Source organism: Lagenorhynchus albirostris, chromosome 5 (genome assembly GCF_949774975.1).
Source record: "Lagenorhynchus albirostris chromosome 5, mLagAlb1.1, whole genome shotgun sequence".
Taxonomy (NCBI): domain Eukaryota; kingdom Metazoa; phylum Chordata; class Mammalia; order Artiodactyla; family Delphinidae; genus Lagenorhynchus; species Lagenorhynchus albirostris.
Window position 1 is genome coordinate 31,436,730 of NC_083099.1, and position 22,743 is coordinate 31,459,472.

A 22,743-nucleotide genomic window follows, 5' to 3' on the forward strand; every position below is an offset into this window, starting at 1 on the left:
TTGTTGTTTTTTTTAATCCTCCCTGTCTTCCCACAGTACTGGAGTGTCTTTGCTCTGTAGAACTTTCCTACAGACCCACATAGACTCACATAGGCTCAGAAAATTGACATTGGCCTTGAGTGGAACTGTCAGCTCTTTTGGCCTGGTCCAGATACTTAACAACGGCCGTATTCTGGCCTGAAGCTGATCATTAAAACACATCCCAACGTTTTGCATCATTTAAAGCTAGGTTCCAACTTGGCAGTTACCATGTGAAATACTCTCTGCATTGCCTGGGACATTTAACAATAGCTCACAGTTCGCTGAATTCCTTTAACTTTGGCTTTAAAGTTCGGTAACCTTGTCCATGCATCCTTCCTAAGTCCCCTTCCCTTTAAAATAACTGCTGAAGGTTTGGTAAATTCATTACCGGACTCCTTAATAACTGAAGACGTGTAATCCACACTTGCTGGTTTACCCCTGCTTAGTTGTCAAGGTGGCCTCTTAGCAAGAGTTGTATCCACACGGCTGTCATTACTTCTGCCAGTCCATTTCACCTCCCTGCGGTGGCCTCATTAAAGACTGATATAATAAAGTAATTTGGTGGGGAATTCAGATATTTTTGCAATGTCATTCATTTCTTCATCGTCTTTCCCAAGTAACCAATATACCTTTTTTGTTAGCACTGTTGCTTGTAACTGCTGGACCAGTTTCTTTCTGACCTTCTCTCGTCCAGCATTGATGTCTCTCCTTTTGCCTCAGTTCCCCGACAGCCTTCATGAATTTTGCTTCATTTCCTTGCAAGAGTCAAGCTTAATTCCCCAGAATTCTGCCGCTAAGTCAGCCTCCAGTGCAATGTCTCCCCGTTATCACCGCGCTGGCACCACCAGCTAGCAGATTGTCCAGGGGCTTCTGATAAGGCCAGGAGCTCATTACCAGTTTGAGACTTTGGTGCTGAGGAGACGCGTTGTCACCAATCAGATGTCAGTGTGTTTTCCATGCATCCTTCAGCTGTCACAGTGGCGTGCTGCTGCGTGCCCCAGCCCATCCCAGAACATCACTTGGTTCCAAAGGCCCAGAAGCCTGGATACATTAAATAACCTTAAATGATCCTCACCATATACGGCCTCTGAAAGGGGCATCTAAACTCTCCCGTCCTTATAGATACACCAAAGGAGAGTGCTCACGAAGATGAATTACATCACTATAGCAAACCAGCCTTTAATTTCACTCTGTATACCACCCAGTTTATAGATTAAAACAAATCTCGGTGTACAAAAGGGCTGGTGCAATTACAGAGCCTACTGAACTGTGCATCAGGAAAAATGAATCCTGGCGCTGCTTTGGCCCCTGGACTACTGAGTGTCCCCAGGCAAGTCAGCCTCCCTCTCTGAACTGCCAACTCCTCACTTGTCAGAGAGGAGGCCGCTGAAGTCAACCTCAAAAGGCTCTAAACAGGGCTTTGGAGTGAAAATTATTACCATGATTACAGTTACTGACCTTGCTGTAAGGGTGGTGGTATAAGAAAAGGGTAAGGGGACCGACCATATAGCAGAAATATGAAGACACTGTCAAATTTACAAGAAATCAACTACATAAATTGTGAAACATAAATCATGGTTATTCATGTCCTGCTGTAGTATAGAAATCACAATTTTTTTGCCAGTTTAGAATTTACCTTTTTTTGGATTTATATAATATACCTTTTTTAGTTTTTATTGAAAAACATTGATTTGAAATGTTGGGTTAGTTTCAGGTGTACAGCAAAGTGATTCAGTTATACATACATATATATATCCTTTTACATTCTCTTCCATTATTGGTTATTTCAAGATATTGAGTATAGTTCCCTGTGCTATACAGTAGGACCTTGTTGGTTATCTGTTTTATATATAGTAGAGTGTATATTTTAATCCCAAACTCCCAATTTATCCCTCCCCCACCTTCCCTTTGGTAACCATAAATTTGTTTTCTACGACCTTCTTGAGGACCATTTCAGGAACAGCAAGGCCCTAAAAATTCTAATTCACACATTTGCCCAGTTAAACTGGCCCTTGGGCTTAACGTTAACGAAACCATGTTTCCTAATTTTACTATTAGAAATCACAATGTTTTCATCAAGATGGGAAAAAAGAGCATGCCTCACTGCCTCTCCTATAGCCTTCCCACCCTCCCTGCTTTTTTCTGTGTGGCTCAGACATCCTGGGAGAAGTGGTCCGAGGTGAGGAAGCCCACTATGGTCAGGGGCTGATATGTGCAGGGTACACCGCCCACCCCAGGCCGCTCAGCCACCCTGCTGCCGAGGCCCGGATCGTCTCTGTTTAAAATGAGTCACAGTCTGGATCCATCACCTCCTCCGTAAAACCACTGGTGTTGGGATTTTCAAAACTGTCAAAAGTAAAAACCAAGATTCTGCAGCCCGAGGTTATTAGATACGTCTCCCTGGCTAATATTTGGGGCTCTAGGCTGGCTGGTTGGGGTTCTTTGAGAGGCGGAAACGTTTCTCGTCCTCCGCTTATTCAGTGCTCTCCCCTAGCTTTCCAGCAAATTCCTGCTCCTTTGGGTTCCCTGAAAGGGCCGTGCTTATCACTAGCATTTTCGTGACGGTTCACATATCTGCCCCCTTCCGACTATGAGCACATCTAGGGTGGCCAGTGACCTTTATGTTTAGAATATTACAACTTATTATGTTATGCTATTTATTACATTTTGAAATGATGTATGTGATATTATCCCCTGGTGCCTGCGCCTGGTACAGTGCTTTGCAGTGTATACCGTTGGTGATCTTTTGACGACCTGAGATGGTGGTGGGTCATCTGTCTAGCAATCAGCAGCTAGAATTACTAGGTCCACACCCTCGCATGAGAGTTATGGATTATTAACAATAATGCTTTACATTATGACTTCTTTGTCCAATTCATCTAGCACATGGCTGCCAGGTAATAAAACATCCTCGTGTCATAGTCAAGCATGGCAGAAGCTTACAGCTGAGGGGGTTTTTTCATCTTTACTCTGCCCTAGGCATTCCCCACGGCCCTCCCAGCTTCTCCTCAGCCTGTCAGAAGAGAATCAACCCCTAGAGATCATTTAATGCCAACCTTCTGTGTTGCCCACAGTGAGCCTGGCAAGGTCACACTGGGGTGAGCCCCGCCCTCCCGGCTCAGCCAAGTCACCGCCGCCTCCAGCCCGCCCCCGCCCCCAGCCCTCTGGGAGGACAGCTGGCCACTCGCTTCTCCCCCCTCCGGCCCTTTCCAGGCTTGGGGCGGGGTGTTCACTCTTATTCCCCTAGTTGGTGCTCAACTCTGACCTCCACTTCACACCCGTGGTGGGAGGATACCTCTGCCCGGGGACACGGCTTCTCCCAGGAGGACACTCCGGCAGAGCTCGAGTCAGCCATCTGCCCACATCAGCCCCAGCCCCATCTTTCTCACAGCATCTGGAGGCCGCAAAGGCGCTCAGCACCTCTCCTTCCCCCCCTTGACTTCGCTCAGAGCTGAGCAGCCACCCTCCCAAGGCCCGCAGCTCCCCTCCCTTCCTGCAAAGCAGCCCCTTGTGTAAACACTGGTGTCCCAGTACTCCACACTCCTCCACGTCATCCTAGAAATTCATATGCACCGACGTTCTGGGCAAGAAAGGAAAATAACTCACTAAAAGTGTCGTTTTCAAGTAGTATTTATGGATTCTTTTCCAATTCGAAAAGTAACGCATAATCGTTATTGAAAATTTTAAAATTAAAGAGAAGCTTAAAGAAGAAAATTAAAATCACCCATAATCCCATCACTAAGAGACCAGATGACTTTTGGACTGTCTCTCTCACTCTGCCCTCCCCCATCTCTTGTTTTCCATGCATGCGCGCACGCACGCGTGCACACACACACACACACCCCTTGTGCTGATGGCAGGGGTTTATAGGCTCTTGTCAGTTAACAGCGTGTCAGGAACATCTCCTACCTCGTTAAATGTTTTTCACAACATTCCTTCTCCTCGTCCACTCTCTGAGTATAGGGAGCCCTACCTCCTATGGAAGGCGCCCCTATGCCTCCCACGTACCTCAGTCCCAGCCCTCTGGCCTGGCATGGGACCCTTGCCTCTCCCCTCTGCTGGCTGTTTCTTCTAAGACTATAAACTCACTCAGATCACACAGGCTGAGAACCCCCTGGGCCTCATCCCATTGCAGCTAAGTGAGGAGGGGGCTCTCCAGGCATGCTGCTGCACTTCCCTCCCCTGGGGTCCTGGGCCCACCCCTCCCAGGCCTCGAGCCTCTGGGCGGCCCTTCTGCTCCAGGGAGTCCGTGCTGGCTTTTACCAGCAGAATCCTGACATCCACGGGAATCTGGTTTCTCTCGTTCTCTGCTCCCGCCCCCCAAGGGGTCCCGAAATCCTCCCCACGGGCCCGGCTGGTCTGTTCCCATGGGATTTCTTAGGCAGCCTGGGAGGCCTGGACGTCCTTTTGGCAGGCAGAAGGGTGGGGGGCTGCAAAACTTCCCAGCCCATAAGGAGCCTCAGCAGAGCAGGCTTGCCCCCCGGCAGGAGAGGGGAGCTCAGGCCGCGTGGGCACGTGAGCGGCCCCCATGGCAAGGTGGAATCTGGTAATTTGCAGGCTCCATATTTTGCCCCACTAGGTCTTTCAACAAATGATATGTAAATAGAGATAAGTCGTATTTAATCCAATATTCTACTAATTGTTAATTAAATGGTCGTTTTTATACGGAAAATTTCCCCATTCCTATCCTGTGTGCATGGCGATTTCACCCCATTAGCCTGAGGCTCCATGGCCTCTTGTTCAGAGCAACTGAGACTGCAGACCTGCTCCCGGAGGGACCCCAGCTGCCCGAGGCCGCTTCCCTGATTCAGGCCGGGCCTACACCCGGAGCACAGCCCCGGTTCGTGCAAGGGGAGGGCAGAGTCAGCGGGCAGCTCGTGCTGAGCCCCATCCGATGGGCCATCACGAACATCCTGGATATCACGGGTTTGGGCGTTGATTACACCAACCTTCCACAGTGAAAGGAAAGTGTCCTGAAGAAGGAGCACCTTGTTCTAGCTCACACAGAGGCCCCAGAAGGGCTGGCACTAGGGGTCCCCTGCACCAGAAGAGCTGCCATGTGGGGGCAGGGCTGCTGAAGGAGAGGACCAGCTGGCCATGGCAAGACTCTCGGGGTGCTTGCCGTGGCCGTGCGGTGCTGCCCACAGCCCAGGTCTGGGCCTCAGTGTTCCAGCTGCAAGTGCCCAGATTAGAGCTTGCCATTTGGTCCCCAGAGGTGACCAGCGCCCATCGCCCCACCGTCCAGGCCAGCTTGGTTGTGAGCAGTGAGGGAACACACTGTCAAGGGGGTCTTGATAAAAGCTCGAGCTGACCGCTCAGCATTTCCACTCCCGAAGTAACAGCTACAGGGGACTCTGAAACCGTGGCCAGGGCGATCAGTCGGCAAATGGCCTTAATGCACCGTGGTGGCCCTGGCAGTGGGCCAGTCCTCCCCAGGTCAAGATGGGGACCCCAGCTGGCCTGCCCCAGGGGTCCCCGCACAGGTGTCCGCGGGCAGGACGTGGCGGTGGAGGTGAGCTCAGCTTTCTCCCTAACCCTCGCGTGCAGCACCCTGCCTGACGCCCCACCCGTGGCACCTCAACCCAACTCCCCAGCCACGTGAATCGAGTCGAGAGCATTGGCATGCCCCTGGTTTCCGTGTCCGCCAGGCGCCCCTCACCATTGCACCACTGTCCTCCTGCGGCTGCCGGCGGAGCCCTCAGGCAGGCTCTGGGGAGAGACATTCCCAAGTGCTCTGTAGAGGCTGGAGGGGGAGCAGACAGCGGGGACCGCAGCCAGGCTGTGCCAGAGGGACCAGCCAGCCCTGTGTCCCCCTGTCCTCCGGCTCTGCAGACAAAAGTCTGTGTGTGTGTGACTGGGCGAGAGTCAGGGAAGAGGAGAGGCCCGGAGGGACTTCCGGACAGCAAATGCACCTAAGGCTTGGGGCCACAGACAGACAGACTTGTGCTGGACGCAGCCCCAGCAGGAGCCGCCTCTCAGAGCCCTGTCCCGCCCCAGGATCGCTGGCGTGCAGTGCATGACGGTGCCTGGCTACTCCAAGGGCTTTGGCTACCAGCCGGGGCAGAGCTTCTCCGGGGAGTTTGACCACGCCTGGAACGCCGTGTTCCTGGAGGGGAGATGGCACCTGGTGGACAGCACCTGGGGCAGCGGCCTGGTGGATTCCACCACCTCCAAATTCACCTTCCTGTAAGTACCTTGGTTCTGCGGGGTGCCTGGTGGGTGGAGATGGAGGAGGCAGCAGGCGGAGAAGGCTGGATGGAAGGGGAAGGAGGGCTGGGGGGCCTCCTCCGTGTGCTGCTGGCCACTCCCACCTTTCCTCTGGTGGAGGGAGTGAGCTAGCTGCAGGCCAAGATAAGGGCCCAGGCCTTCCTGTCACCTCACTCTCCACTGTCTAAATCCCCCCTCTGTCTCCCCAGCGCTCCCTCCACCCAAGTACCAAAAGCACAGTGTTTGCCCACAGGCCAAGTGCAAGGCAAGGCCGGGCTGAGAAGCTTCTCTAAGTGTCTGTAGGTTCCCCTCAGGCCTTTGGCCACTGACCGTGTTACAGTTGCCAGAGTTGTCTCCTACTGCTTCTCGCAGACACCGGGCTTCCTCCTCCTGCTCTCTGGGCTGAATGCAGCTGAATCCCACCTCTGCGAAGGGGGGTCTGGTGTGCGGGACGGGGTGCTGGGGTGTGCAGGTTCCCGGTGGCCACAGTGGGGGCTGGAGCGCACCTGTCTGCTGAGGCTCCAGCCTTAAGCTCAGGCCTGGCATTCGTGCTGGATCTTGATGGCCGTCAGCAGCTCAGATGCCTTTTCATCCAGAGAAATGAGAGCACGGCCCCATTTGTGCAGCTAAAATCCTGGTGGTCCTGCACGCGGGGCCGCTACAAGTGCGTGCGCGGAGCCCGTACATGCAGGACGTGTTCACTCACACCCCTGCTTTGCTGCCTCAGCTCTGGGCGCTGCTCACTGAAGGCTCGCCCATGTCGGATGAGTCCCCCGTTCTTCTCCTGATCTGCATCACTGACCAGAGAGCCGTGTCTAGGCAGCCCCAGGGACCACACCAGGGCCTCCCACCTGCACAGCTACTCACATCAGGTCACCATGGGGACGGAGCCGGTGCACCAGGCTTTCCCTCCCTGCCCTCCCTCCACTCCACTGGCACCTGGTCTGCGGGTCACGGCTTTGCTCCCTTCAAATCTCTTTGGCTTTGAGAGCAGGGGCAGCCCATTCCCCGCCTGGTCACAGCCCCTCCTGGGTGGTGGCCTTCTCTTAAAAGGGGCCTCAGATCCTGTCTCACCTCCTATTCATGGAAGCGGCCACTGAGGGGGCATCTGCAGCGCCCACGTTAGGGTCGGAAATGGTGCCTCTTCCCACTGGGTAGTGGCTTGGACCCCCCCTAGGATACGTTAGCCCAAAGAAGGCCCCAAAGTCCCCCTGTGGGCCCCCCTGCGCCTCTGCACAGCTGGGGCCTGCTCCCCCCACATGACTACTGACCTGCTTTCCTCCTCCAGCTACAATGAATTCTACTTCCTCACCCACCCTGCACTGTTCATCGAGGACCATTTCCCGGACAACAAGAACTGGCAGCTGCTCAAGCCTCCTCAATCTCTGAGGCAGTTTGAGAATAACATGTATCACAAGAGTGAGTTCTACAACAAGGGGATGCTGAGCGCCCACCCGCAGACCTCCATCATCAAAACAGGTAACCCGGGCCCGTGGGGCTGCCCTGCCAGGGCCCAGCTCACTGGACGCTGTATATGGGGGCTGTGCAGGGGAGACAGAGGCAGCCCGGGCCGTCAGGCCATCAGGGCATGACGCAGCCTCAGGTCACATCTGCGGGGACAGAAGCCCCTCCCACCAGCATAAACCAAGACAGGGATGCGTAGGGGGTCCGAGGTTTCCCTGGCCTGAGGGCCGCGTTCTCAGCCCGGGGTCGGGGCACCAGGGCTGGTGGGCCCGAGCTGGGGGAGTCTCTCTCAGCTCACACAGCAGGGAAAGGACTGCCTCAGACCTGGCTACACCTGCCTCCCAGCTCAGGTGCCCGACAGATGCTCCTAAACTCCTGGCAGAGAACGTGTGTTGACCCGGCTGAGCCAGGGTCTGTGTGTCAGTGGCTTAAGCAGCTAGTGGGCGAGCGGCGGGCGTGTCCCAGGACAGAGCGCTGGGGGCTGTAGTAGGGAGGTAGCCACCGAGCTGGGTGCTGGGAGCTGGAGGAGAGCAGGCATCACGGGACATGGAAGGACGTGCTCCAGGAAGGACACAGCAAGGCCTCCAAGGTCTGAGCTCAAGCACCCCAGACGACGGCCGGGCTCCAGGGGCGCTGCCTGGCCTCTCAGAGCTCCCCTCGCTGCCTGGATGCCGGCCGGTTCTGCCCGCTGCCCTGTTTCCTTCCCTCCTGAAGGCAGGACCAGCCTCTTCAGCCGACTTCCCCAGGGCTGGGCATGCAGGACCCCCGGCCGAGCTGTCCCCAAGGCTGGCCTGGACTGACCTTTGTTCCCCACCTCCCCACAGGGGCCACGGGCAGCCAGCTGGGTGTGTTTGGGAACTACAAGGCCTATGGGGGTGCTGGGCCCAGGGGTGCCCGAGCCACAGTCAGGGCTCAGCCCAGCAGGATAAGTGCACCCCCACACTTCCTCCAAGGACTGCCTACGGGCCCCATCTCTGCCCCCAGGGCCCTGTGTGCTCCCAGGAGAGAAGGCCTGAGCTCACCTGGTATGAGCACAGCGGGCTCTGTGGGAGGGTCTTCGGGGGACCCCCACCCCACACTCAGGAATATAGGGGCACCCACATTAGTCCCAGCTGACTTGTCCCTTCTACCTCACAACAGTCTCCTTAACTAGGCTGCTGAGCTTGGGAATACTTTTTCTAACACTACAAATACCTGGCAGCTCCCACTGCTAAGATAACGTCGTGAAGCTGCCGTCTCAGGAGTGCGGCTCCTACACGTATGTCAGATGGGGCCCTGCTCCAGCTGTCATGGGCCACGGGGCCACAGGGAGGAATGGGCCAGGTCACACCAGCGTCAAAACAGTGCCCCCAAGGGGTTTGCCTTTTCAAGAGACAGAGAAATGTAAACACTGGGTTTCTTAATATATAGTAAACCTAAAATGTGATTGCATATTCATGAAGCATATTTATAGAACATTTCTTTGCTGGAGCTAGTTTTCTTAAGATTGGGGATGGGAAGAAAGCTGAGAGGAAAACTGAGGTGGGCAAAAGGCAGGGAGGAGAGAGTGAGAGGAGGCAAAGGAGGGGTGAGAGGAAGAGGTGGTCACAGGCTCCAGCTTGGTCCCCAGGTGTCTCCAATCCTTGATTTCAAGTCTTCCCAGCCAGTCAACTTACCTTTGCCAAGAACGCCCTGGGCCAGGCGCCCCGGCCAGGCCTGGGACATGGCAGGAAAGGAGGCAGGTGGACCCTTCCCTGTGGCACCCTCAGGGAGGACAGACGGACGTTACCCATAACCAATTCATTAGTACAGTGCTAAGTTCCCTGGAGGAGATGCAGAGCCAGGAGAGAGGCTTCCAGGCAGCTCAGCCTCACCCCAGGACATCAGGAAAGCTTTCTTTGCAGTCAGAACGTTACACTGAGGTCTTATCCAGGTTTGGGGGACAACGGTATGGGGAAGAGCATGTGTGAGGGCCCTGGGACGTGAAGGGGTGTCCCCCGGGAGGATGTGAGGGAATACCGTGCGGGCCCGAAGACGGTCCTGACTCAGGCAAGGCAGGAGGGGACAGGCCTCTCCACTGGCCTCTGGTTTGATGGTGAAGTGAGCCCCGGAGTGACCGGGTGGATATTTTCAGGAGTCCTCGGGCTGCCATGTGGAGATGCTGGGAGTACTCCATGCATCAAAGGTGAATTGCACGGGGACCACACAACCAACTGTGGTGCAGGATGGAGCAGGACAGGGTCCATGAGCAGCTGAGGGCTGAGACAGCTTCTGCCCTCTGAGCTGGCTTAGATTAGGAAGTGAGGGGAGAGAAGGGATTCAACCGAGAGAGGCTGATAACAAGTTTGCTGATCTTGGTCACTTTCCTTTGGAGGTCACCAGGTCCCATGGTGGCTGGTGGCAGTGGAGAAAGAGTGTAGACAAAGAAAATAGCACATAAGCACAAAGAATGCCACAATTAGTGTATGGGAAAGGGAAGGGATCAGGTGGTGGTCAGAGGGTGGAGAGAGGGCCAGGCTGGAGAGGGTGGTGGATGCAAGGCGAGGAGAGGACTTCCAGGAGGGCATGGCCAGTGGCGCAGCTCATCCAAGAACACTTGAACACTTGGAGAATGGGAACGGAGGCCAGATTTCAGAGAGCTGACTGGGTGGAGGGGAACTGCAGTGGGCAGGTGTTTGGGAGAGTAAGGTAGGTGAGGAGTTGGCAGTACCTGGGAAGGCAGGGAAAGTCTTCCAGATGGAGGAGGTAGCACTGAATGCAGTCGCTGAGCAACCTGGAGTCAGGGACCTTGTGGCTGATTAGACAGGAAGTCTCAGGGACACTTGTCCTAGAGCCTGGGCATGGCTTTCTGCCTACCCAGCAAGAGCACTGGACCCCTGATTGGGGAAAGGCTACTAGGGAGCCTGGATCAGACGCTAGTCTGTCTCCTTCCTTTGCGCTCATCCACGCACGGGACCAGGGAGGTAGCTGGGAGGAGCAGGAGATCAGCTTCTGAGAGGAAGGCGAGGCTCTCAGAGAGGCCCTCCCCCTCCCTGTGGCCCTGCGAAGCAGGGAGGGCCAGGTAGGGGTTTGCTGGTGGGCTGCAATAACCGGAGAACTCGGCCCCTCTCCCCGACAGCAATGACCAGGACAGAGGAAGACAGCACTGGAGGGCAAGGGGAGAGGCAAGGAGCGGGGAAGGTGGGTGCAGAAGACCCTCCCTTGCACTCACTGACCCCATTAGAGACATGTGGCCTGGGGTGGCAGGGGGGGCTCAGGGAGAGTGGGGGACACGCAAGGAAGCAGCCCTGCCCCTTGAGCACAGCCTCCAGGAGGGAAGCCATTCCAACCCGTTTGTAAGGTGATGTGTTGACATGACAGCTGTGATAAGGTAACGCCCAGATGCTGGAGGGAGCAGTGTGAAAGCAAGACTTGAGAGTTGGAGGCTCTCCAACCAGGGTCTTGGGCCCTCCTTGTCCCTCGGCCCTCTCCCCTGCCCTAGAATCAGGTTAAGGCTCCGTGTAACACTCATCTGATACGAATCAAATGGGCAAGGCGAGCACATACAGCTGGGGGCAGATTTTTTTCTTGAGACACCCTCCCACCCAGCTTGCAGCTCTCAAAGAGAGCCACCTAGAGGGGGTAGGGGCGCCCTTCCAGAGGTGTGCTGCTTCTGGCTATATCATGTTCAGTGAGATCACACTGGTGACTTAAAACTATCGTGGTTGGGCTTCCCTGGTGGCGCAGTGGTTGAGAGTCCGCCTGCCGTTGCAGGGGACATGGGTTCCTGCCCCGGTCTGGGAAGATCCCACATGCCGCGGAGCGGCTGGGCCCGTGAGCCATGGCCGCTGAGCCTGGGCGTCCGGAGCCTGTGCTCTGCAACGGGAGAGGCCACAACAGTGAGAGGCCCAAGTACCGCAAAAAACAAACAAACAAACAAACAAACAAAAAACTGTCATGGTGAAGGTATTTACACCACGGAAATGGGCAGACGCTATATGTCAGCACTTTCCCCCCAGAGATCCCGTTGTTAAACATTTACCAGCACATCCGCACAGGCCAGACCCCTCTCACCTGACCCTGGCTCTCTCCCCACAGTGAACGGGAAGGTCACAGTCACCATCGAGAGCTGCGCCCCGACGCTGTTCATGTTCATGCTCAACGGCAAGCAGGAGCACGGGCTGCTGAGCCTCAGGAAGAACGGGATGAAGCTGGACGTGTACCCTCCGACCGTGGGCACCCACAAGCTGCAGATCTTCGCCAAGGGCAACTCGGAGATCTACAGCTCGGTGCTGGAGTACACACTCAAGTGCCACTACGCAGACATCGACGTCCGGCTGCCCGCGGAGCTGCACCAGCCCGTGGGGCCCAGCTGGTTCTCGGAGCAGATGGGCATCACGAAGCCGTCCCACCCCGAGCCCGTCATCTACACCAGCGACGGGCGCTGCTCCGTCAGCTTCGGCATGGAGGAGGGCATCAGCGTCCTGGCATCGCTGCACGGGGACGATGGCCCCGTCACCGAGGAGACACAGCGGCGCTACATCTTCCAGCTGCAGCGGGAGAAGCGGACGGAGCTGAAAGTCCAGTTGCCCCACGCCGGCAAGTTCGCGCTCAAGATCTTCGTCAAGAAGAGGCAGGAACCGGGCAACTACGTCTTCGTCTTCAATTACCTCCTGTGCTGCACCAACAGCAAGGTGAACTGGCCCGTGTTCCCCGAGAGCTTCGGCAACTGGGGGCAGGACAATGAGCTACTGGAGCCCCTGTCGGGCGTGCTGCCCGCCAACCACAACGTCCCGTTCAAACTGAAGCTGCACGGTGTCGCCAAAGCCCTGGTGAAGGGGCAGGACACGTGGCCCCTGACCCTGAACCACGAGGGCTACTGGGAGGGCAGCTGCAACACAGCCGGCTGCCAGGAGGTCTACGTCATGGTGCTGGAGAATGCCAACCACAACTTCTACTCCTACATCCTGAAATACAAGGTGAACGCCCAGTGAGGGCTGGGGCCCCGCCACCCCTGCTCTGGGCAGTGCAGAGAGCCCCAGAGACCCCTGAGTCTGCATGGAATCCCTTCTAGGCCTCTGCCTCAGTCTCGCTGCTCTGCCGCGGGAGCTGTGACGTTTGTGTTCTGGTGGCCGAGGGGACAGAGGCAAAGGCCCTTTAGAAGACAAAGGTGCTATGTAAATCTAAAGTATTGTAAACTGTACACCACTGCCCAGACGCCCCCTTCTCGTGCTGATGCTGTCGTTGTTATCTGGCTGGTGTGGGAAAGCAGGGATGCTGCCCGGGCCGAAAGCTTTTCCTATGATGGGGAGAGAGAAGAGGGCGTACTCTACGAGGCTGAGTCATCCTGAATCCTAGAGCCCCTTTCAAGGAGCATCACAGTGTTTCTCACCAACTCCTGGACCCCAGGGGAGGCTGGACTGTCATCTTTTTCCCAGACCTGACCACCTTCCGCATTCCCGATGCCACTTGTTGTTCCAGGGTCCGAGAAGGAAGGTGTGGAGAGGAAACTAACTGCCCCCCAGCTGACTAGGGGCTGAGGGCCTCCACAATCCCTGTGTGTGCTGGGAATGTGGCAACAGAAAAGTTATGGGAGACTCCAAGGCCAAGAGCAGCCGGTGCCCGCTCTTGGTGTCCTGGGTAGGGGCCAGGAGGTGCAGGGATACATGGCAGCCCTGCCACCTGAGTCTAAGGATGTAAGACCTCCGACTCTGCTCTCACAGGGAGTAATTCAGTCCGCTCTGTCTAAGAGCAATTCACTCGGCCCCTCCAGGCCCTCTCAGGCCCCCCCGCCACACCCTTCACAGGAGGCCCCAGGAGGCTGCTGGGCCCTTGGGGAGCCCTGGAAGTAACCCTAAATAAAGACTTTGGGTGAAGCAGTGAGATTGCCGCAGTGCCAAGGGGCCCCCACGATAACAGGGCCCTGCCAGCCCCAAGATCCCTACCACCAAAGCCACACCTGGGGGGACCTCGACCTGTCTTGGGAGCAGTTTCTGTGCTGAACGCTATCCTATGCTCCCTCCTCCCTTTCTCAGACAAGAGAGACCCCCCCAGGGCCCGCCTTCCGTAGGGACAGTCCAGAGCCCCTTACTTGCTCAGGCCTGAGAAGCATGGCTGCCCAGCCGGCCCTTAGCAACACCTCGGGCCAACGTTGCCATGGCAACAGCAGAAAGGCTGGCTCCAGCAAGGGCAGCAGGAAGGGAAGGATGGAGAGGCCCCAAGAGGCCCTGTGTGGCCACTGCAGCACCATCCCAGCACATGGAGACACTGGAGGTGGTTCCGCCTGCCCTCCTGGCTTCTCCAGCTCTGCAGCCCCTGCCTATCAGTGCCTCAGCCCCTGAGAGCCAGCACTGCCCAGCACTCTCCTCCACACACTGTCGCTCCACATGCCCGGACTCAGCTACAGCCAGGGCCCCCAGGGATCCTCACAGCCTCCTGAGCCTTCATCCTCACGTTTGTATATTCAACAAATGTTCGTGGAGCACTTAATAAGCACCAGGTACGGCGTCGGTTGACCTTTCATGCTGGGGTTACAGAGGAAACCAAGGGGCCCTGCCCTTGCCATCCCAGAGCTCAGGGTGGGTGGCAGCAGCCTCTCTTGCCCAGGCCTGTTTCAAGTTCCAGACTCCTAACACTTCAGTCCATCATCCCCCTAGGATCTCTGCCCCGAAAACCCCCACCGTCACCCAGTATGGGCCCGGTCCAGAGACGTGTCACTACGGGGTGCCCATCCTCCACCAGGCGGGGGGCCCTGGAACTCAAGGGCAGTACACCGTGGAGGGCCAAGCTGCCCTGGCCTGTGTCCAGCCGTCCTCTGATAGGCTCTGCCACCCAGGCATTCAGCACCGTGTCACTCATGTCTGGAAAATGCACAAAGGCCGCAGACGCAGAACCGTTGTGCACCACAACAGGGAAACAAGGGGAGTTTCTACACCCTGAAAACAGCCTTTTCTCACCCCTTTGATTTTATGGGCTGAAAGAAATGTGCTGTGTTTCATCAAAATAATAAGTGCCTTCTATGACTCATGTCACTCCCCGGACCCAGAGCTGGCTGCTAGTCCTGCCGGGAACAGCATGCATCCTTTACAAAACAATACAATTAATCTATACATTCTAGAGCACACAAAGGATGCCACCCAGAAAAATAAGAACTGTCCCTAGACGGCGACGGAGGCCCAGCCTCTCAAAGCGCTGGGGAGCATCAGCGGCCCTCCCTGCTCATTTCAACAGGCGCCCCCGCCCCTTGTAAAGACAGCTGTAGGCACAGTCAGACGACACGTGCATTTCTTCCCACTAAAGTAAAAATACATGAAATGAAATCCAATCTTCATGAATTTTTACACGCACGCTGCTCAGGGTAGAATTCGGGGTTGCATTTCGAAGTCTTTTATTCAAATCCCTATCTTTGTTTCCCGGTCGAGGCGTTCCAGCGGCCAGCGGAATGGCACGGGCGCCCCCTGGTGCCCGATGTGCGGAGCTGCGGGCGCTGCAAATCCCCTTGAGGCTGAATCTATCACCGGGGTTTTTACACAGAATTTGAAAAATGCAGCTGAGATGTTTATGTTAAATTCACTGAGTGCTTTCTAGTGGCTTCTCAGCGCTTCCTCGTGTATACATGGAGCACGTCGTTGCCACGCACAAGTTGTGAGGCGAGACTGGGGCCCTTCCTGGCATGGTGAGACGACGTGAATGTAATAGGATTGGGGAGTATTTTGCCCGGAAATCCCTTCCCGTAGGAGTGGATGGAACAGTTTGACCACACTCATTCCTGCGCCAGTGAAGGATTGGAACTGATCGAACTCAGAGAGCTTTTGCTGCAAGTCCCCAGAAGGGCATGGAGGATCGTGGAGGGTGGGGGGAGTAGGATGGGGCAAATGGGCTACAAACACAACCGCAATTAACTTCTTTTCAGCTTGTTTCGGAAGCGCCACCAGCACAGCTGGACTCCGTTTTCAATCTGATTGTGATCATTGTGTGTTCCCCATATGTTACATTGTCCCACCAGGGCGAACCCCTCACAGCCTGCTGAGATTAAAAGGAAATAAATAGATTAACTGAAGCATGAAAGATTTAGGCTAGACATAAAGTATTTCCTGTTGTTAAGCAGGAGGGACAAGTTGCCAAGAAAGTTTGTGAAATCCTCTTCTTAAAGGACGGGAAAAATAGAAAAGTTTTCCCAGTGGTCTGGGGTCTTTGATGCCACACTAACCGGAAGGACTAGGTTCTTTCCAAACCAGTTTAATTCTTGAAATACGCTCGATCACCCACAGCAAACAGGGGACCAGAATGGTATGGTCGCATCCTTTGCTGTCGGCTAAGCATTCAGAGGTTGTCGGCATCTGTGTCCCCCGTCAGTTTATCTGAGGTCGATCATTTCTTTTCATTTGGATGAGCAGTTGGAGCTCTGAAGAGGTGATTAGTTTTCATAACGTGTGCATTGAGTTGTGTGGGCCACTGGCTGTTGAGTATGCTTTCCCCCACATTGTTGCTCGTGTTGTTTTTCAATAAAATTTATATTCATTTTTATCCAACAATGTAATTATCGATCCATGCTTATCACTGTTCTCACAAGGGGGGTAAAGAACAGGAAAAAACACTTTGATGTTCAAAGGGAACGCTAGGAAAAAAAAAATCAATGTCCCAGATATTTGAATGTGATGGTGAGATGCAAATAGAATGTCAGGCAAATAGCTGTTTCACATTAAAGCAAACATAATTAGGTTAGCTCCAGCCCCTCTCCGGCACACGTGCCTTTGAAGAACATAAAGGCAGTGTTCGTTTCATTGAATCTTGTTTAACTTGAAATTTTTTAATTCGATCCTAATTTCTGTTTTTAGTGGGAGAAAAAAAAATGTTCCAAAAATGCCTATCAGCCTACTTTTTGTTGTCGTTGTGAATATATATAAATATATATTCCTTGATATACGTATACTTGCAGAAACTTTCCAGCAGGTTATCGAAACAGATTATTCATAAATTAGACATTTAGGGAAATATAGAAAATGAAAATCTAGACACCTCTAAGAAGCTGCCGTAACCATGGAGACCATTCTCATAGCTGTCGTGTGAAGGACAAAAAGAATTCATGTTCCCAAATCTGGCCTTGTCACGCCCCTCACTGCTAGACCCACAAACACAAGCCCCAGCACGCTTCTCCTTACGAAGGAGGCCCACGGGTGATCTTTAACAGCATGATAAGGGAAAGTCAGAAGACACACTTTCCGCATAATAGAAGGGGGGACTCTCAAATTCTTAGACCAGTTTGAAAATGTCAGCCCCGAGGCTGCAGTGGATGACCTCTAAAATCCCTTCCAGTCCAGAGAGTTTGTGATGCTGTGTCTCCGTGAACAGATGCTGGCAGGCGGTAGGCCTGGGATTGTCAGTGACGGAACATCTGAAGGGCCCTGCTGGGTTAAGAGCCTGCCCTGCGGCCCCCAGCAGACTGCGCTGCTGGCTCCTCTCTTGCCTGAGGGACCAAAGGGGAAGCAACAGCCCCTGACAGGATCTCTGATTTAGTGAGCAGAACTAAAGAAAACTAAAAGTCAGGCGGCAACTGGGATGCCGTCTCTTGGAATATCCCACCCGCATCCCTGAGTCAAAAGATACTGAACCAAAGTCACCTCTCTCCCCTAGATTACTTCCACCTCCTCCTGGGCCCCCAACAAATGCATCCCCATCCCCTAAGTCAAACTCATGGTGGCCACTAGTAACCCCAGCATCCCCTTCAGTGAGGAAATCTGGTCCATTCTGCCGTGTTCCCTATTGGGAACAGTCCAACGCCGTGAGCGTTCCTTTAAGCAGCCTTTGCCATAATTCTGGCCCTCCTCGTCTCCCGGTGACACTGTGTCCTGCTTCCTCTGATGACATGAGCCTCCACCTGCCCTGTGACTCTCCATGCTTCCTCTTACTTGAGTACCAGGACTAGTGTGTTGGTTAAGACAAGGTGTCCATGAAAACCTTCCAGAAGTTTGCCACCTCTGGAGAAGGCATAATTTGGTCAGGTGTTGGTGGAAAATGTAGGTCTTCAAACAAAACCTGGTTTTAATAGGGAGGCAGGTAAAATCCCAGAGTCTCCTCCTTTTCCTGGACTCTGAAGAGGCAAGGTGCTGAGGACGTCTCTAGGAGACAGTGTGGAGGATAGCTCTTAGCACCACAGCCAGGGGAGACCTCGGACAGGTGCAGCGGTGCTGGCTGCAGGTGGTCACCCTGCTGGTAAGGGTGATGGCAGAGGATGGTCAGGGACCCTCTGGCCATGAAGAGTCTTATGGAGTTGCCTTTCCTTCATCTAACGATGTTTCCTGCCCCAGCTTCTCCCCCAGGGCCCAGTCTGAAGGAGGCTCTATAACCTAAGCTCGGTGCTTCCGTTCAGGAACACAAATACCCTTGGAGGCACCTGCCGGTCCCACCCAAACAAGCCCAGAGAATAAACCTTCCTACAGGAAAGCTTCTAAGACCCCAGGAAAACCCGTTACCTTAGGAAAGAGCTGCAAAAATGGCACATTTTTGTTATTTAAGACCAAAAAGCATAAACATTTTTTACTGACAAAGTCTGAGTATTTTCAGGCCTATCTTCAGGAGGGAAGGTTGATGTCTCAGAAAACAGTGGTCCAGTGAACACTCAGAGCTCCTGGTTCTTTGAGCATTACTGTCCCCAAGGCCGATCCTCTAAAGAGAAGCGCCTACAGGATGAGACATAAAAGAGACAAAATGCCTCAAGGTCCTTGTGTATCCAGTGGCAAAGCTGAGTCACAAGGGTTTGAGAATGAGAAGGAAACCTGGACTTAAACCGGCTCTCCACATGTTTGGTCATTGCTGCCTGGAGCATTGGGTTAAGAAGGATTCTGAGGTCACATCGGGCTCAGTAGGAAAGAGTATTGTGATTAGCTAGTGATCCATAGACACTGGACTGAAGGGTGAGGTGCACCACGCATTTGCCAATTCTGACCGAAAGGCAGCCAAACTCAAGCCAAGACCAAATGATGCAGGAGATTATTCAGACCAGTGGGTGAGCGCTGGCTTCCCGACAACTTTGCCCACGGACGGACAATCAGTCACCTCCCACCATAGACCCGAGGTTGTTGCTCTGGAGGCGTCCTGACCACCTCTGGACTCCAGGAGGTCACCACCCAACCCACCCGCGTGGAGCACACACACGCGCACAGACATAATGCTCCAGGAAGGAGAAAGCACCCCGAACTTGTGTGTTATTTCATCTCATGATGAAACAGTACCTTGCATTTAGAATAAGCAGTCAGTACGTGTTTGAAGTGAACATTAATTTGTCCTTTCAAAAACGAAATTATAAATCACTGGATTTATTTACATGGCTGTTGACCCAAAAGACTGTTGAGTCATCTTCTTTTTCCCAACTAACTGAAAGCTATATGCTGGGCGACGAGCTCCTTTGCCCCTGTGGGAAATATGGATTTAAGGGGCACAAAGGTTGCCACCTGGCTGGGCGTACTCCTGGTGTTCACCTCCAAAAAGCAACCAGGGCAACCGGTTGATCGGAGGAGTGCCCTTCTTCCCGGGGGAACTGCCGCCCTAGGCTTGTGCTGAGATTGCTCTGTTTCCACTGGGGGGACGGCTGAATGCCTCCGTGACACGAGGAATCAGACATAATTCCACCCCAGCTGTGCGGGGACCGGGCGAGGACGCCCCCTCTAGGGTGGCAGGGAGGACGGTGGGGAGGATCGTGCCATGAGGGCAGAGGGGCAGCCACACCGAGAATGGCCAGGAGGAATTGGGCCACACGATTAATGGAGAACAGATGTTAGGAGTGAGGGGCCCCTGGCAGCTCCCATATGGACAAGGAGTGGTGATGAGGGAGAACGAGGAACGTTTATGTAAAAGAAATGACTGCGGGATGACAAATTGTCTGGTGAGCGCTCTGCCGGTCTGCATATGTATTAGTGTGTATGTGAACACCAAGGGGATCTGAAAGTTAACATTGGTCATTTCATTATACGACAAAAAATTCAATGTAGCCAAGATACCGTAGGCCTCTGGAGGCTGTTCCCCACCTTGCCCTCAGGACTGGATGATGAACGTGGGCACTGTGAACCCTCTCGTGTCTGTTTCATCAGCCTCAGATCCCCTTCCCCACCTCCCAGGAGAAATGCAGTGGAGAGAACCTGATCTTGGGAGGAAATCGACTTTGTCTGTGAAAGCTTCACTTGACATTTTTAAAGCTCAACAAGAGTGTTCAAAGGAAAGATGGCCTCTTAGCCGCTGGTCACTGAGCAAAAGTTGCCTTGTGCGGTCAGGAGCCATTAATGCACGACTGAAACCTCAGTTTCTCTCTGTAAACATTGGCTTGACTCAGGGTAGAGGGGGGCGGGGCCTGAGGATCCCCAGGGACCCCTCCTCGCAGAGCTCCTGAGGCCGGATCCCTGGATGACACGAGGATGGTACCAACCGTGCAGTCAGCCACCCGGATTCCAACCCAGCGCGGCCACCTGCCGCTGCTGTTGGCAAGTTACCAAGCCTCCTGTCTCAGTTTTGTCATCACTAAAATGGGGATAATCACAGCACACACCATGTAAGCTTCTTATAGGGTTTGAATGAGTGAAAAAGAACACAGTGAACAAAGCCCCTGGCACATAGGAAGGGCTCAGTGAGACTCAGCTGTCATCATCACCACGCCACAGTTGTCACCAGCATCACGAGGATGATACTGATGTGTTGTGTGTTGTTCCCTGAAGAATCCGAAGGTCGCAGGCCCCTCATAAAATCATACCAGTCACTGATTCCAGCCTAAAAAGAAGAAATCCTGTCTCCAACACTTGGCCACCCTGCCTGTCCTAGAATTTTCCAGAGACCAGGAGCTCTGCACTTCTCAAGGCAGCTATTACATTACTGGGCACTTCTGCTGAAAGGGGCATTAAGTGAGAGCAGTTGACCAGTCCACCCACTGGCTGGTGGATATATCTGTTATATTCCAGGACCACCATGTGGCAGGAGCCCTGAGCCACCAGTACAAGACCCATCTGATGCATCCCAACCCCACTCTCCCTTCACCGTCTCCCTCTTCAGAGGATGAGGGTGGAAATTCTTGCTTTATCTCAGTAATGTTTAGTAAACTTTTTTAGAGCCTTGCATATCTTTTATTAGATATATTTCTAAGTAAGCACAGATGTATTTTTCATGATGCAGTAAATGGTATCAATTTTTTTTAATGGTATCAATTTTTAAGTTCATTTTCTACTTGTTTTTTTCTAGTGTACAGAAATAACAATTATAGTACCTGAAATCATGCAGTGTGTTCTTTGTGGATGTGTACAAATACAAAAATATGGTTGTGAAATGTTAACACTATCACCAGGATAGCACTTGCTTCTGGGGATAGAAGAAAGGGCAAGAAATTAGAAAGGATCACAGAAAAGTTTTCGGTAATCTTTGATGCTAGGTAAGTTTTGAAGCATATATGATGAAATGCCGGCATTTGTTAAATCCAGGGGAAAACAAATCACCCAATGCCACCATCTAAGAAAAAGAATCTTTGCCTAACCCAGGATCACAAAGATCTTCTCCTGTTTTCTTCTAGAGGTTTTATAGTTTTAGCTCTAAATGGAAGTCACTCTCTTCTATGAGCTCCGTTCTCCCTGGAGGATGGAAGGAGCACGTGGCAGACAGCCAGCTGCTGTGGCCTCAGTGTCCCTCGGAGCTCTGCAGACAAGGGAAGGTGGCCTGTCCTCCTGCGGCCCTCCCCAACCCCTGTCCTAGAGGCCTTGGCTGTGGTGATGCAGCCTGGCCCCAGGTCATCCTTATCACCTCCACACTGGTGTGGGTAGAGGTTACAAACCTTACTGTTCAGACTGCACAGTGTTAACTGCAGCCACCATTTAAAAATCAGGAAAATCACATTAAAATCTGACTGGCAACTTTTCCCAAGAAGCCTGTGAACAGCTCCACAGGGAACAGAGTTGCAGCGCTCGCTTTGGACGGGCTGGCTGCCCAGGTCCTCCTACCCCTCTCCCTCTGACCATCTCCCAGACCCTGAAGCCAGGGTCAGCTACCCGCCCCTGAGTGGATGCTTTCCTACAGCTGCCCCCTTCAGTGACGGATATTACCTGTGAGGCCGCATCAACAGCTTTTTGATTCTCTTCCCTATTCAGCATCTCACCTGGCCTCAGGACAACCTCACTGAGTGAGTATCAGAGTCCACATTCTGCATATGAAGAAACTGCCCAAGGGCGTACAGCTGGTAAGTGGAGACCCAGCTTTGAGGTTTCCCTCTCTGCTCTCAGACTCATTTCACTCGGCCCATCCCGCTGGGCACTAGGGCCTTCTTTAAGCATTGGTGATGCAAATTGCTAAGGGCGCAGGTGTGTTACTACACCCGTCACGCACACTTGTCAGAGGTTCTGGGAGCTGGGGTCTGTGTCGCCGGCATCTTCAGGGAATCACAGGAGCTCAGGCTTCTAAGATGAGGAGTTTGCTTGGTTAAATATTTGATGAATGAATTAATAAATGGATGAACTGTCATCTGAGTAGCCCACATAGGTTTAACTATTAATCACAACACATTTTAACTGCAGAAATATTTTAGCTCAGGCATAAAAGAAGAGGAAGAAGGGTAGCCTACAATGCACCCATGCCAAACCCTCCCTCGCCACCGAGGCCCCCTTCTCATTTAAGGGAAGACTTCCCATGAAAAGCATAGACAATAATATTTGCACAACCCTCTGGGGTAAACTGGAGAGGATTTAAGGGTGTCTATATGAGACAAAATTCATTACATTTTCTCTGCAATATGTAATTTTGATGATAAAAATAAAATGCAAGTATTAGGAAAGACATTGAATTTATATAAAACTTCCAATATGATCTTTTCAAAATTTTTAATGAAAACCCTGAGCTTTCTTTCATGACCTTAACTTTTTTTTATTGCAATATAGTTGATTCATGATATTGTGTTAGTTTCAGGTGTACAGCAAAGTGATTCAGTTACATATATTTTTTTCAGAATTTTTTCATTATAGGTTAATACAAAATATTGAATATTGTTCCCTGTGTTACACAATAAATTCTTGTTTCTTATCTATTTTATATGTAGTAGTTTGTTTCTGTTAATCCCATACTCCTAATTTA

At 53.0% G+C, this 22,743-nt stretch overlaps 1 protein-coding gene across 2 annotated transcripts in view; it reads left to right on the forward strand.

Moving 5' to 3' along the window:
- Positions 1-16,184, forward strand: part of KY (kyphoscoliosis peptidase) — a 49,829-nt gene extending 33,645 nt beyond the window's left edge. For both annotated transcript variants that reach the window (XM_060149802.1, XM_060149801.1), the window contains 3 exons: positions 6,019-6,207; positions 7,517-7,707; positions 11,749-16,184. In XM_060149802.1, the coding sequence (XP_060005785.1) occupies positions 6,019-6,207; positions 7,517-7,707; positions 11,749-12,644 (1,276 nt within the window). In that variant the 3' untranslated portion in view covers positions 12,645-16,184. The remainder of the gene's footprint in view (positions 1-6,018; positions 6,208-7,516; positions 7,708-11,748) is intronic.
- Positions 16,185-22,743: the final 6,559 nt, after the last annotated feature.